This window comes from Mus caroli, chromosome 13, assembly GCF_900094665.2.
Source record: "Mus caroli chromosome 13, CAROLI_EIJ_v1.1, whole genome shotgun sequence".
In the NCBI taxonomy this organism is placed as follows: domain Eukaryota; kingdom Metazoa; phylum Chordata; class Mammalia; order Rodentia; family Muridae; genus Mus; species Mus caroli.
In genome coordinates, this window is record NC_034582.1 from 23,265,043 (window position 1) to 23,278,916 (window position 13,874).

Here is a 13,874-nt window from a genome sequence, read left to right on the forward strand (position 1 = left end):
AAAATTGTGTATGAGAATATAAAATTTAAGGTGGTTTTAGATGACTATATACACTAATATACTAACTGTGTAGTATCACTGATACTATTTAAAAGGTTTTTTTTTTTTTTTTTTTTAAGTCTTTTTTTTTTTTTTTTTTTTTTTTGTTCCTTCACCCAACATTTAATTTTCTTCATTTCATCTAATCTTTTCACTTTCTGTATATCATGATTCTCTCTGGATGATATCTTAGTGTCTGGAAATCATTGCAAAACTCTGATACTTGCTGGATATAGAGCCTGTCAATCACCTTTCTGTATGAAGATCTGAAAGTTACATGAACCCATACCTTAGGTTTCTTAGACACATTTGAGAAACCATCAACAATTCATGATTATAAAGACTGAAAAAAATCAGATATCAAACCTTTTGACTAATTGTACTGGGGATTATTAGAACTAGTGTCCTACTCAGGAATGCCTAAGTGAAAGACTCCAAGGCAATTGTTCCTGAACAAATCTACACACGGTATTCAGAAGAAAGGAAGAATGGCATCTCACTCCTTGGGTGATGAGTGCTAATGAATTTTGGTTGCTGGGATAATCTGTATCCACAGGAACAGGAGGAAATGAAATTCATAGAGAGCCCAGCAAGGACTCACTGGTCACCCGATGTATTAACAATAAAAGCAATAAAGAGAGTAAGACTGAGCCAACCTACCTCAAGAAAATAAATGCTATATTAGAGAAACCAACAACCCCCATCATTCTAAATGGAAAATAAAACCACAAAGCAATCTCACTAACATCAGATATGAGACTGTGCTCACTGTATCCTGTGCTCATTCCTTTCACATATAGTACTTTAATAGTCCCATATGATCCCAGGCTCATTCACCAGTAATATTAATAGTAAAAATATGACCATTTGACAAAAAGGAATTTACAGACTCAATGGAATCTCAACCAAAATCCATAAGAGTCTTCAACGGATGAAAAAAAATAGAAAAGTCATATGGATCCACAAAAATACTAAGGCAGCCAAAGACTCTGACCAAAACACAAAGTTAAAGGAATTAGCATTTCAGAACACAAGATATGTTGTAAAGTAATAGTTATAAAATACAATGAAACTGGCATAAGACAGATGAGTAAGAATAGAAAAAGCCTTAAATATGAGCACGAATACTACATCTGATATACGACAATGGTGCCAAAAACAAATTGAACAAAATAGCATCTTCAACAATAGTGCTGGGACATATGGACATCCACATATAGTACAGTGTAATTAGGCACTTTTCTATCACTATATATATATAATTTGAGCTAGAACAAAGGCCACAATAGTTGAGCTGGAATGATAAAACTGCTAAAACAGAATGTGGCTATTACTTGTCAAGGTAAAAGAAAAGGAAAGAAATGTCTGGATTGGACTCCATTGACCCAACAATTAAAGCCAAATATTGTCCAAAGAGATCTCATAAAACTGAAATTCTTCTCTGTTACAGAAGTAACATTCCATTGAGGAGGAAGCCCAAAATGGGTGAGAATCTCTGCTAGACATACACATGAAAGAGGATCACCATTCAGAATAATTGAAGAAGTCAAAAGTTAAAAAATGAAATAAAAAAAAAAATCAAGAGCCTGGCAGTAGTAAAGCACTCTTAATTCCAGCATGTAAGATACATGCACAGTGGGGAATCTCTGTAAGATCAAGTACAGCCTGGTCTACAGAGTGAATTCCAGGAAAACTAGGTATGTATAATAAATCCCTGTTTTGAAAAACAAACAAACAAATAAACAAAAAATCAAATTGTAGGCTATAGGGATCTAAACAAAGAATTCCCAAAAGAAGAAATATAACTGTCTAAGAAATGTCTCAAAAAGTGTTTAACATCTTTATCAAGGTCATTCAAAAAATATTTGATTGTTTATCTTACTGCTTTCAAAATTGGTGAGATGAAGAAAACCATTGACAATTAACACTGTTAATGAAAGGGACTCTTAATACTGTTACCAAAATTGAAAACAAATTCAGCCACTCATGACTCAATGTGAAAAATCTTTTTTTTTTTTTTTTTTTTTTTTTTTTTAGTTAAGGAATAAATACTAATATTGTTTGAAAGAAAATTTCCAGGACAGGCAAGATAAAAGTTCCCAGCAACTGCCTGAATTATACCAATGGATGATAAATGACATTAACTTACGATGATTCTTCTGTCAATTGCCTTTCTTGCCATTATAGCATCTCTTCTTTGTGTTAGAAAAGTATCCATATTATTAATGTAATTAATACTAAATGAATCAACATACTGACAAATGCATTGTTATATTTGGATATATCTAAAGCATTTATTTTTTATTTGTTTATGAAGGGTTGTGTTACATACAGGGATAGCTTCAAATGGGAGAAAATTAAAAGAAGCTTTGAAGAAACTGATTACTGAAGATTAATTTGGTTTACTGAGTCTTGGCACATGTAACCATCAAAATACCGACATTTCAAGTGCTTAAGATAATGTTCAACCTTATCTGTGTCAACAAATAGGCAATAGGACAATTTATAAAGAGCGAAAAATCTTGATTCTTCATTGGCTGACTGTAAGGATGCAAGCTCTGACCAAGCAGGATACACTTCATTTTCTTCAAATCCATATTTAACCTAATGATAAATGATAATTATATGATTACTTTTTGTATTTAACTGTTCCTTTACATGTTTGTATTTATATTACTATATGTTGATTTATATTACTATAATGTCAACAATGTAAACTTTAATTAGTGTCAATAGATTTTATGTGTCCAAACGCAACTAAAATATCTCTTAATCACCTACAAACTGTAGGCAAGTTGCAAGTAAGCATTTACTAAAATGAAGTTCAATCAAATGAAGTATAATATTTTGGGTTAAGTCACGTTGAAGATCACAGACTTGTGTTTGAAAAACTCAGAACAGACTAGTTGGTAACAGTATTCTCACTTTAGTACATAGAAGCCAGAAATGGTAGTAATAACATAGTTAAAGATACTTCACCCCTTCAGGAAAGGTAATGGCCCAGTGATTTTGAGGAACAGCTCTATCCCTTAGTGGAAAGATTTTATACAAAACTGAATGCATATAATTTGCTCTTGTAGAGTGAGTTGCTTCAAAATTTATGATTCACCACATATACCACATCATTTATGAATAAAAAGTGGAAAGTAAGAATATGTCTCACCTTTTTGGCAATCTTCATGATGCGATCCAGAAGGATTTTATTTTTTACCTCAATATCTTTGACTCTTGCAAGGATAGCAAAGGGGGCTCCTGGCATACTCTTGAGTTCTGTCTCCATGTGATGCAGAGGCTTGTCCCAGGCTCGTAGTATACTTAGTATCATATTCACAAAGTCTGGCAGCTACACAAATGTAAGAAATTATATTAAGGTAAGATTGGCATGAACTATATTTAGTTTTAATCAGTGAAGCAAATTAAAATATCCATTTGCTATTCTTATGGGATAGATGAATATTTCTGAAGATAAAACTATGGAGAGTTATAGAATTTCAGCCACTCTACTGCATTTTACTAAATAATACGCTATATTAAATAGTATCTACTTTTTCTAATGAACCACCATGTTGTTTTTACTGTATTTTCATTGTACCACTTGATTTTTCTGATAAGATCTTGTCTATATTACTGTATCACTTGTCCATGAGAATTGCAAGCTTTGCTCGTTTTCAGTAGATGTCAACAGGACCTGATCCAGAAAGACAATTCTCACCAGTGTCAATGGCAAGTGGTGCAAGAAGAGTCATTACACCAATTAAATTATTAACAGTTTTACTCATTTAATGTTCTTAGGTTATTTTGGGATACAAGAACAAAGATTTAATAAAGTAAATATGGCATTTATAAATGGACTTTCCTCAGTCTACTTCTTTCCATGCCCTTGACTCTAGCACAATAGTGATCTATCTGCATAAGCTGATGAAGAAGGCACAGTGTGGCTTCATTACCAGCATCAGTGGGAATCACACTGTAGTATGACCCTCCTATATGTATTCAAAACCAGGGTCATACAAAAAGTTCATATTTAAAATACTTGCTATGTTAGATATCTATTACCTATGCTAGTGGAAATGAACATGAAGAGTAGAGAATAAATCCAATGGACTTTGCAAAGGAAAATGTATAAAGAAATGATGGGAAGGAACACAGGAAATGGTGATGGATCTTGGGAGCATGGGGCATATCACAATAGTGAGTGCTTGAGTTGCCAGAAGAACAGATTCAAATTCTTACTGTGCAAGCTTTTGGTAAAAGTTCTGTATTAACTTATCAAATCTTCAAATTGCTTTTCTTAACAGGTATAATAATATTATATTCAGAGAGGACACTGAAGTGAAGTGAATGCAGTAGGTGGTGAAATGTCCACTGATGTAGATTGTTTTCACAGTGATTTCATCACTCCCTCTTGTTCACTTCTCACTCCAGTTCTTTCACTTCAGTATGATCCTCAAATCAAATCATTTCAAAGTTAGTTATGGCAGAGAATCAGGCAGGAGGTATCATAAGAATTACAAATCATAGCTACAATTTAAGTTGATATTCCCTTTACATTTAAGGCCATGGTTTTGTCCTAAGTAACATTATACAGCATTTTCTGAGTCTGTTGGTAATATATAATAAATATAAATGTATTACCAGCTTTTATACATACACATAAATGTATCTTTAAACATAGGTGTCCAATTCAGGTCAAAGTTTCCAACAGAATGATAAATGAACTAGGTACAGTATGATTGCTGCTGTGTTGTCATCTAAATGACTAATTTTTAGCTATGCTTTACAATTATATGAAAAAATATTTTTATTATTCATGAACTGTAGGAAATTTTTTCATTACTCATCCTTCTTAGATTTTCCTAAAGAAATATATACCACATTTATTACAGTGTTTATAATAGTCTACAGAATGGCAAAGCCAGTGTACCACTTTAGAGGTTTAGGATCAAACCATAGGCAGGAGACTCACTGAGATCCTTTTGGCTTCCTTTTCTGTCTTTGGTGTTTTGAGTGGCAAAGTGTGGCAACTGTTGAGACCATTGACAACAAATTCATCATGTCTGTTAAATTGTAATGTCTGTAGAGGTTAAAAATAAAAATCAAGTAAGTTGTAATTAGTAATGTTGCAAACCATCCCATGACCAGACTATTAATCCATTTAGTAAATGTTTTTTAAAGGGATTATTGTAGGAATTTAAATTTGAGGCACTTAATTGAAATCTTCTCTTTGTCCAATGAAATATATACTCTCATTTTGTATACATTCCCAAACATATACATTTGTAAATCATCAAACAAACATTTGTAAAATTTCTCAAACAACTTTTGAGAAAAGTGTTTTCATCTAAGATTTTGCTTGTGAAAAATTTTGTCTCTTACTACTTACTAACATGCCTTCTTTCTTATCTAAAATTTACTGTTTTGAAGTGAAATGTTAAAAATAAAAAATATTATAAAAAACAGCAAGAGTTTTTGAAAAACCATCTTTGTGTTGATTTGAGCCAACATCATAATATGTATCCATCTATTCTTAAGTTTTCTTGTTTCCTGTGGCTGATAATGTTTCTTACAAGAAGACATTGCACAAGTAGACTCTTCTTTGTAGTAACTCACAAAGTTAATCACAGATCTTCCGTGAAATTGAATTACCCTTGACAAAATTAGTTGTCAAATATAGGCACCTTAAAAATGTAAAAGCAATGAAGAAATGTTAAAATACAAAATAGTAATTTATAAATATATAATTCTTTAAACATAGTACTTGTGTAACTATATTATAAAAATATCTGCTATTTCAAATGAATAGATAATTTGTGAAACTGTAATTGATCATTAGGAAGATTAAGAATTTAAAAGATTATCAATTTAAACTGGAGAATGAAAAGAAACATGAGCTAAAAGGATGGCATGAGGATGAATTTATGTAAAATTCAGGGACACATTCTACAGTTGAACTTCATTAGACTGAGGCTTTATTTGACTTCTTTTCTTTAACACTGGCTCATTTAGAATTTGTAATACAGAGCCATTCAGCAGAGAGACCTTATCCCCACTTCTAAATGTGTCCCTTTATTGAGTAAGATCAAGTAAAAGAAAACTTATATAACAATTCCTAGCATTTGTGGGCTACTGAAAGCTATAATTTGTACCCCCAGTACCTGACCCAGATTCAGTTTAGATTATTTCTATTCAATCTGTGGACTTTGTTACCATAAAAGGCCTACATCTTGGATACACACAGTGAGCTCAGTGAGGAAGGCCTTAGGAACAGGTGCCATACCAGCATGATTAGGATAGCAGGGTTTTTCCCTATGACAACTTTTAGAACTTTATTTCACAGTATATTTATATTTGTAGATATATATTTTTAGTAGAAGAAATTTAGAGAAGATTTTTGAGATGTTTCTGCATTCATCATAAATCTAAGATTCCCTGAAATGATTAACTCTGTTTCATGAATTTTGGCTTTTTTTTTGGGGGGGGGAAATTGGGTTGATGGTGCTTTCTTATCTAAGTTGCAGTGTAGTACAATCATTGCCACAAAAGCTTCTTTTGGAAAGAAGCTGGAAGTAAAAGAAATACTTACAAATGTAATGAACATGTCTGATGAGAAATTATTGGATAGCTGGAATAAGACAGAGGGAAGAAAACACATGAGTGACTATCAGCATGAACACACAATGCAAGTGTAGAGATAGATCTTGTGGGATGCCCAATATGGCACTCCAACCTAATCTTTTTTCCCCTCTTTGATCTTGATTGTTTTGACAACATAACACAGGAAGAGAGGGCTTGTTTGTGCAGCCCTACTATTATCTAAGCATTATTTATAGGTATATAGTAGGAATTATTAACTAAAGTTTAGAAACATTTAAGGATATCTGAATATCTATGACTTTTTTACTTATATGGTACCTACTTCAGTTTAATTTGGGTCTATTCCATTCACTGTTAACTTCTTTATTAAATAACTGCAGCACTTTAATGAAGATACCAGCTGACAATGCATGCTGTAAGCAAGATCAGAAAATAGGACTTCTACTGTGGCTATGCCTTTCTGAATTCTATAAAACAACATTTGAGAAAAGTGTTTTTATTTTTAATAAAGTCATTTGTTGTGAATCAGTAAGAAATCATGACTGCTCCATCCTCCTTGTGCTGCTTAACAGAGGTCAGTGCTTTATTTGATATGTGAAGGTAAGTTACCTGAAATTTGAGTTATGGTGACTTCTATTAAACTATGGCACACTTCCGGTTCTCACATAGACACTCACTGTTGAACAAAGCCTGAAGCTTCTGAGGTACTTACGAATATCCTGCGTGTCTCTATAGCAAGGCCATTGATGTGCTGAGACAGTATGATGGCATCATCAAAAAGGTCTTCGGTGAGCATTTCGCTAGCACCTGATCCACTGCCATTTGTGGGTACAGAGACCACGTTCTCCCACAGGAGAAGATTTGACACCAACAGTATCTGCAGTGCCCCTGATACAGAGAAACAGCTATTCTGTGATCCATTCATCTGAGGTTATCAACACTATCTCTGCCTAGCATCTTCCACTGTATTGTTTGTGCCCTCTGTGATTCTGTGATAGTACATAACTGTATTTTACAGTTGAAAAGTAATTATAAATACATTGTTGCACAAATATATAGTTTTAGAGCTTGGTAATTTTCTACATTTTAGACTTAAAATTGTTAAACAGTTTCATTTTAAAAGAGTGGTGTTTTAAAGTTACTGAATACAGAAAGTTTAAGGGTTTGGGAATTTATCCTGTTGTTTGGTGGTTTGTCTGTTTGTTTGATTTTTTTTTTTGGTCAAATTCTCCAAGATATTAATTCTACTTGAATGTACAATATTTGCATTTTGACAAGGACAGCACACTTTATCTGCTATTTGCATATTCATGCCTCATAAGATTAAACTAGTGATTATGTGGTATCTATAGTGAAAATGAGAATAATGTCATGACAAAGGTAGCCTATGGTGGCTTTGATAGCTTACAATAATAAAGCTATATATCTCTGTTTCATGCAAAGGATTAAAATGGATTTTTAATATGTTTTAGTTTTATAATGACATTGTGAGTAGACTGTGCCATTGTAGCATTCTCAAACTAAGCAGGTGAAAGAGAACCCTAGGGTTAAATGATTTTCCCTGAGCCCAGTTCATTGGTGGTGAGGTAGACTCTCTAGAGGCCATCACTGTGAATGTGTACATATACCATATGTGCATGCCATACACAGCTTGGTGCCATCTTGAGCATCTGGATGCCAGAGACCATATCTATGATTCTGAGAGCAGGTGTCCTTCTTGTAAAGTACAAACTTTACCTTAGATCACACGAGGATAGTGGTTCTCCCTAGTAGTTCTCCTCTACATTTCTTGCTCTATCTTGACAATCATCTTTAAATTTTTGAGCATGATTACTGTTGGATTCTTTATAAATTTGTTAATTTAGCAGAAAGACAGAAACTAAACTTGTAAGTTATTTATAGCTACACTCTCAAAAAATGAAATAAGCTACAGAAAAAAATGTTAAAAGCATGTTTTTATTTCTTGACACAGTCTCTAAAGGAGTTTCTAAAATTAAAAAAGAAATTATTTGAAAAAATTTAAATTCCCTGCAAAATTTCATGATACCAAATATGTCCAGCCTAACAGGCAAGGCAAAGTGTGGCAACCTATAACTGAAGAAACTGAACAAATGCCATGTTCTGTTCTGTTTCTTTTGTTTTATTTTGTTTTGTATATTTGGCCTTTTCTGTTTTGTTTGAGCATTTGCTGTATTATTGGCTCTTGTGTGTTTGTTTATAATTTCTTTTTTGGAGAGAGACAATTTGAAGTTGGGTGGCTAAGGAGTTTAGAAGTATCTAGGAGGATCCACATAAAGAGACAAAACAAAGTATATAAAAATATTTTAGTTCATAAAGGAAAAATCTAAGATTAACATGAGAAAAATTAAAAATATGAAATTTTGTAATATAAAATGGAACTAAGAATATTTTGACTACATAACTAAATCATTATATAACTCCTTGTTTAAGTGCTTATTTTTTAACAAATATGATTGTTGTAAACTTTATTTTCTGTAATATAAAATTGTGTGTAGACACAAACTGTGTATACATATATGCATGAATATATGCTTGCTGATTTTCCTTTTTATTATGCTTGCTGATTTTCATCTGAGAACTTTTTATAATCTAAGAGGAAGTAAAATGAACAAACATCTTTGTTCTTTATTTCATAATCTCTATGTTTGTCATTAATGGTGTTTTCTTATCAGTGTTACCTATAGAAATCTAGCATGAACAACTATACTAAATTGCACATTTATTGAAGTATCATTCAATTTACTCCAGATTAGCCAAGGGTCAAAGACACATATCACTATCATTGCCTAACTTAATTTTTTTTTAAGATTTATTTATTTATTATATGTAAGTACACTGTAGCTGTCTTCAGACACTCCAGAAGAGGGCGCCAGATCTTGATACGGATGGTTGTGAGCCACCATGTGGTTGCTGGGACTTGAACTCTGGACCTTTGGAAGAGCAGTCGGGTGCTCTTACCCACTGAGCCATCTCACCAGCCCCTAACTTAAATTTTAACACTAATGTTTATAACCAGCCATTGTTTTATTATTTATAAATTAACAAATGAAATTGCTGCAACTACAAAACTATGTAGCATATAAAAGTATAATAGAACAATTTATGGCCTGCTAACATTACTTATATTTTCAATCATATCTGATTTAAATGAACATGAAAATCATTGATTCAGAATAGCTGTGGGGAAAAATGATATACAAAACACTTGTACTGAATATATGTGTTAAATTTCTCAAGTACTCACTCCATATCTGCCACAATGCTAGTTCAAAAACAGTTATACAACGCTTATGCAAAAAGGCTAAATTAAAGAGTTCTATTTAGTTTTAAAGACTCATTTAAAAACATTGAACCTTTTGTGAATAAAAGGTAACAACTTAAAGGTGTTGAGGTAGAAAAGAACCAAGATAAAGATCTTTAAAAAGCACTAAATTTTCATGACAATTTTTGAAAGCTGTGTCCTCAAGTAGCATGGATAGTGTAGGAGGATAGTGAAGATGCTTAGGCAGAATGATTTCTGACTGCTTTGCATTTATGAATACATCATTAGGGGACAGCTGAGAAGCAGTGCTAATACTGTGTTAATTCAAACTGCAATACACTGAAATGTGGCATAGCTTCCTCCATTTAAACCTATTGGCCAAAGTAATTTTCCAAAACAAGACTAATACTTTTGAAGTCAAATAATCAAGTAGGATAATTCATGTTCACAGCTAAGGAAACAACAAAACAATAAAATAATAATAATTTCTTCTTTCTAAATTTGTGACAATTTGAAGTTATTGACACTTGGGTTTCCAGCAAATTGCCTCTTCTTAATTTCTGCAACATCAATCTCTGAGCTTTTTTTTTCCATCTAAACACTGTCCTGACCTCTGAGTATTTTAAAACATGTATTGTTTCTGTACAAACAGATGACATTATTCTATCACTTTTCTCTTGAGTGTGAAAGTATATATGTTTATGTTCGTTTTCATATGTGTGCATATGTGTATATAAGGCAGAGAACAACCTCAGATGTTATTAAATACCAACCACATTTGTATTTAATATTTTGGGGATAGAAAATCTCACTACCCTGAAACTTTCTAAATGAATTAGACTCAGGCTCAAGGTCCCATCTGCCTCTACTGTCCCAGCATAGAGATTATGATCCTAAACCACTAGCTCTGGCTCATATTGCCCATTTATTCCTTTATGTCAAGTAAAGAGAAGGAATACTAATTAGTTACTGTCACTTGGCATAATGAAAGGGGTTCCCATTTTTGCAAACCAGTGTAAACTGTCTACAATAAACTTGTAAATATTCTTCCTAGGTTTCAATTTTTACTATCATGGTGATGTACTATTTGAACAAATAAAAATGTCTGTTAACACATGAAATATGAGTCAGGTTTCTCTCAAGAGGATTCCATCTTGTAGCCTTGAAGAACCAACAAGTTTTTCAGATATACTCAGAAAAGCATTATTAAGAGGTTACTTACCGAAGCATAGTTGAGTCAATGATATATTCATCTCAGAATAGTTCCTCCACAGTTTGTGGGGCACTGGAAAAGGCTGCTGAACTGGTGTCCTGATGTCTACTTACTTCGTACCTCATATATACTCTAGCAGATTGCCCCCAGGCCACTTACTGCTGTAACAGGAAGGAAATAAGTTATAAAACATTAGGCGTTTTCTCAATGACTGTCCTGCATCAGATAATGTCAACATCATCATCACTATTACCACAGTAATATCTACAAATCCAAGTTGACTTCATGATCCACAATGAGCATGTCAGACCAGACGTAATATGCTGTACTTTATTACATCATTGCTTCACCTGTCTCTTGCATTTGTTCTCTAACCTTTTGTACACTCTATGACTTCTGAGGCAGTTAAGATCTATATAATAAGATAAGATTTTTTCCTACCATTGGACCACCATGTTCAGGTGATTCAATTAATCACACAAGGAAAGGCAAATAATTAGTATAGTCTGAACACTTATAAGGTACATTTTTGCTCATCTTAGAATGCAAAGCATTGGTTCTCCCATTTATGTTGGCCCTTAATCAAATCACAAAGTTGATGCTTTCTGTCAGAACTACTGTACCGGTATTCTGTTGGTTGGCATATCTTGCTAAGCTTGCTCTTAGCATTAGCATGCAGTGAGTCTTTCCAAAGCTGAAAATTGTCCACAAGAAAGTTCTCTAGTTTCTTTGAAGCCATGAAACTAGGCAGCATAGTTAAAGTTTCCAGTTCAATACCACTGTGATTTATCCATGTAGTGGACCCAGAGAATGAAATGGCTTTAACATTTGAGTCCATTCAGTTTACTACAGGCATGTATCTAACAGTAGCCTCAAGAGCCTGAATTGTGTTAGGAGCTTTAGAGATCTTAGGTTCTGTTTACTCCAGACACTGACACTGTGTTAAATAACTCAATACATGTTGGGAATGCCTTTTCCCATATAATTATGTAATATATTATCACTTATTTAACCACTGTTCTGTTCTGTCAACTCATCAGTTTTCATGTTATTCACTACCTAATGAATAAGACATTTAGAGATCATATTAACATGTAGATTTGGAAAGCATCACCTCAGTCCCTGAAGGACCAGTACATCCTACTTCAGGAAAGTCTAAAATAACATCAGGATTTTGGATCTCTGTGTGTAGTAAATAATATCTTTTCAAGTGTTTAATAGATTGAGCTGGTTCCATCCTCATTTTTTTTTTTACTCCCCCAAAAAGAAAATGTGGGACTATCTATCTATCTATCTATCTATCTATCTATCTATCTATCTATCTATCTATCTATCTTTCTATCTATCTTTCATAATCTATTTATAGTTAACAATTATTCTTTATAGCTGCTGTGTATGATTTAGCTCATGGTTTGTCGTAGTCTCACCAACCATGCTAGGGGTAGTTCAAATATGACACAGACAGTTCTCTACTTCTAGCTCTTTGGGGTCCCTCTTTACAGGAGCTGTTTATCTGAAGTATCTTCTGGTATGGTCTAGGACTGTGTGAGTAACCTCTTCTCCACAGACAAAATTCTGGGACACCAAAGATTGTCTAGCAGTTATTATCCTCAGGCAAAATATCCAGTAGGATGTATAGCAGATGCTCAGATGAACACCCTTGTACAGTATTACTATGTTCAGGACAGAATTGAAGGCAGTGCACTCCTTGAGGACAGGATCACTCCCCATATTTAGGACAAGTTCAGCTTTTGCATTTTCAGCTCTCTGTACTTGTCCTTCCACAGTTGTCTGGAGTCCAGAGGATTTTATTTAGGAATGTACCTATGGATAGATAATAGGTATGACAATTTTAGGTGTTCCTCATATCTTCCATATATTCTGTATATTAACGCAGCTTTAGGTAACTCTAATAGTAGACTTTCATTTCCCATAAATAAGATTCTTTCAGAGTTCAGTTTGCACAATATAAAATTTTGTATCTGTTTGTATATTTAGATCCATATGTACTTATGTATGTATGTACATATGTATATATGTATGTATATGTGTAGTTATCCATTTTCATCTAAGGAATTTTCACATTTGAAAATTAAATACAATAGAGAAATATCTTTACTATTCCTTTTATAAATTCATGACTGTCACTAATTCTGTTTCCTTGCATGTGTCACTTGGAGAACACTGGGACCAGCACACCCTTAATATTGTAGTGTCATTCAGTTTACCCAAGACTGACAACAACTGTAATACATATGCTTGACTTTAGGCTAAAGCATTGAAAGATTGGAAATACAAGACAAACTCACGAGGCCAAAGTAACAAAAAAAATAATAATAATTTCCCCATTCTTTTAATAGGAATAGTTCGAAAACATTGATCCCTGTGTTCCCAATAATTCACTATATTTTGATCACAGTAATATTGATCTTTGAACTGTATTTGAAGATCTTTTATTAATTCTTTATTTACATTTCAAACATAATACCAATATTAGGATTCCCCATCCAGAAACCCGCAATCCCATCCCCATCCCCCTCATTCTATGAGGGTGCTCCTCCAACCACCAACCCATTCCTGTATCCCCTCCCTGGCATCTCACACTACACTGGGAAATTACCCTTCACAGGACCAAGGGCATATCCTTCCAGTGATGCCATACAAAGCATAGGCAGCTGGAGCCATGGGTCGCTACATGTGTACTTTTTGGTTGGTGGTTTAGTCCCTGGGAGTTCAAGGTGGGTA

At 33.5% G+C, this 13,874-nt stretch overlaps 1 protein-coding gene across 2 annotated transcripts; it reads right to left on the minus strand.

Moving 5' to 3' along the window:
* Positions 1–2,312: 2,312 nt before the first annotated feature.
* On the minus strand, positions 2,313–11,223 carry LOC110308570 (prolactin-7B1). Of its 2 annotated transcripts, XM_021181003.1 has the most exons (6): positions 11,139–11,223; positions 7,346–7,521; positions 6,623–6,661; positions 5,006–5,113; positions 3,203–3,382; positions 2,313–2,643 (listed from the first exon to the last, which is right to left on the minus strand). In XM_021181003.1, the coding sequence occupies exons 1-6, from the start codon at positions 11,167–11,169 to the stop codon at positions 2,422–2,424; spliced, it is 756 nt and encodes a 251-aa protein (XP_021036662.1). In that variant the 5' UTR covers positions 11,170–11,223; the 3' UTR covers positions 2,313–2,421. The 2 variants fall into 2 exon arrangements, with proteins under 2 accessions (XP_021036662.1, XP_021036661.1); XM_021181002.1 differs by lacking the exon at positions 11,139–11,223 and having other exon boundaries at positions 2,422–2,643; positions 7,346–7,558.
* Between the last annotated feature and the right edge of the window lie 2,651 nt (positions 11,224–13,874).

What these genes read in the sequence shown, in the direction of transcription:
- LOC110308570 (XM_021181002.1), bottom strand. Translation starts at nt 7,558, where the DNA reads ATGAATGGATCACAGAATAGCTGTTTCTCTGTATCAGGGGCACTGCAG. An exon ending in CAGACATGTTCATTACATTT is followed by an intron (nt 5,114 to 6,622) that starts GTAAGTATTTCT and finishes TAACCTCTACAG; the next exon opens with ACATTACAATTTAACAGACA. An exon ending in TCATGAAGATTGCCAAAAAG is followed by an intron (nt 2,644 to 3,202) that starts GTGAGACATATT and finishes ATTTATCATTAG; the next exon opens with GTTAAATATGGATTTGAAGA.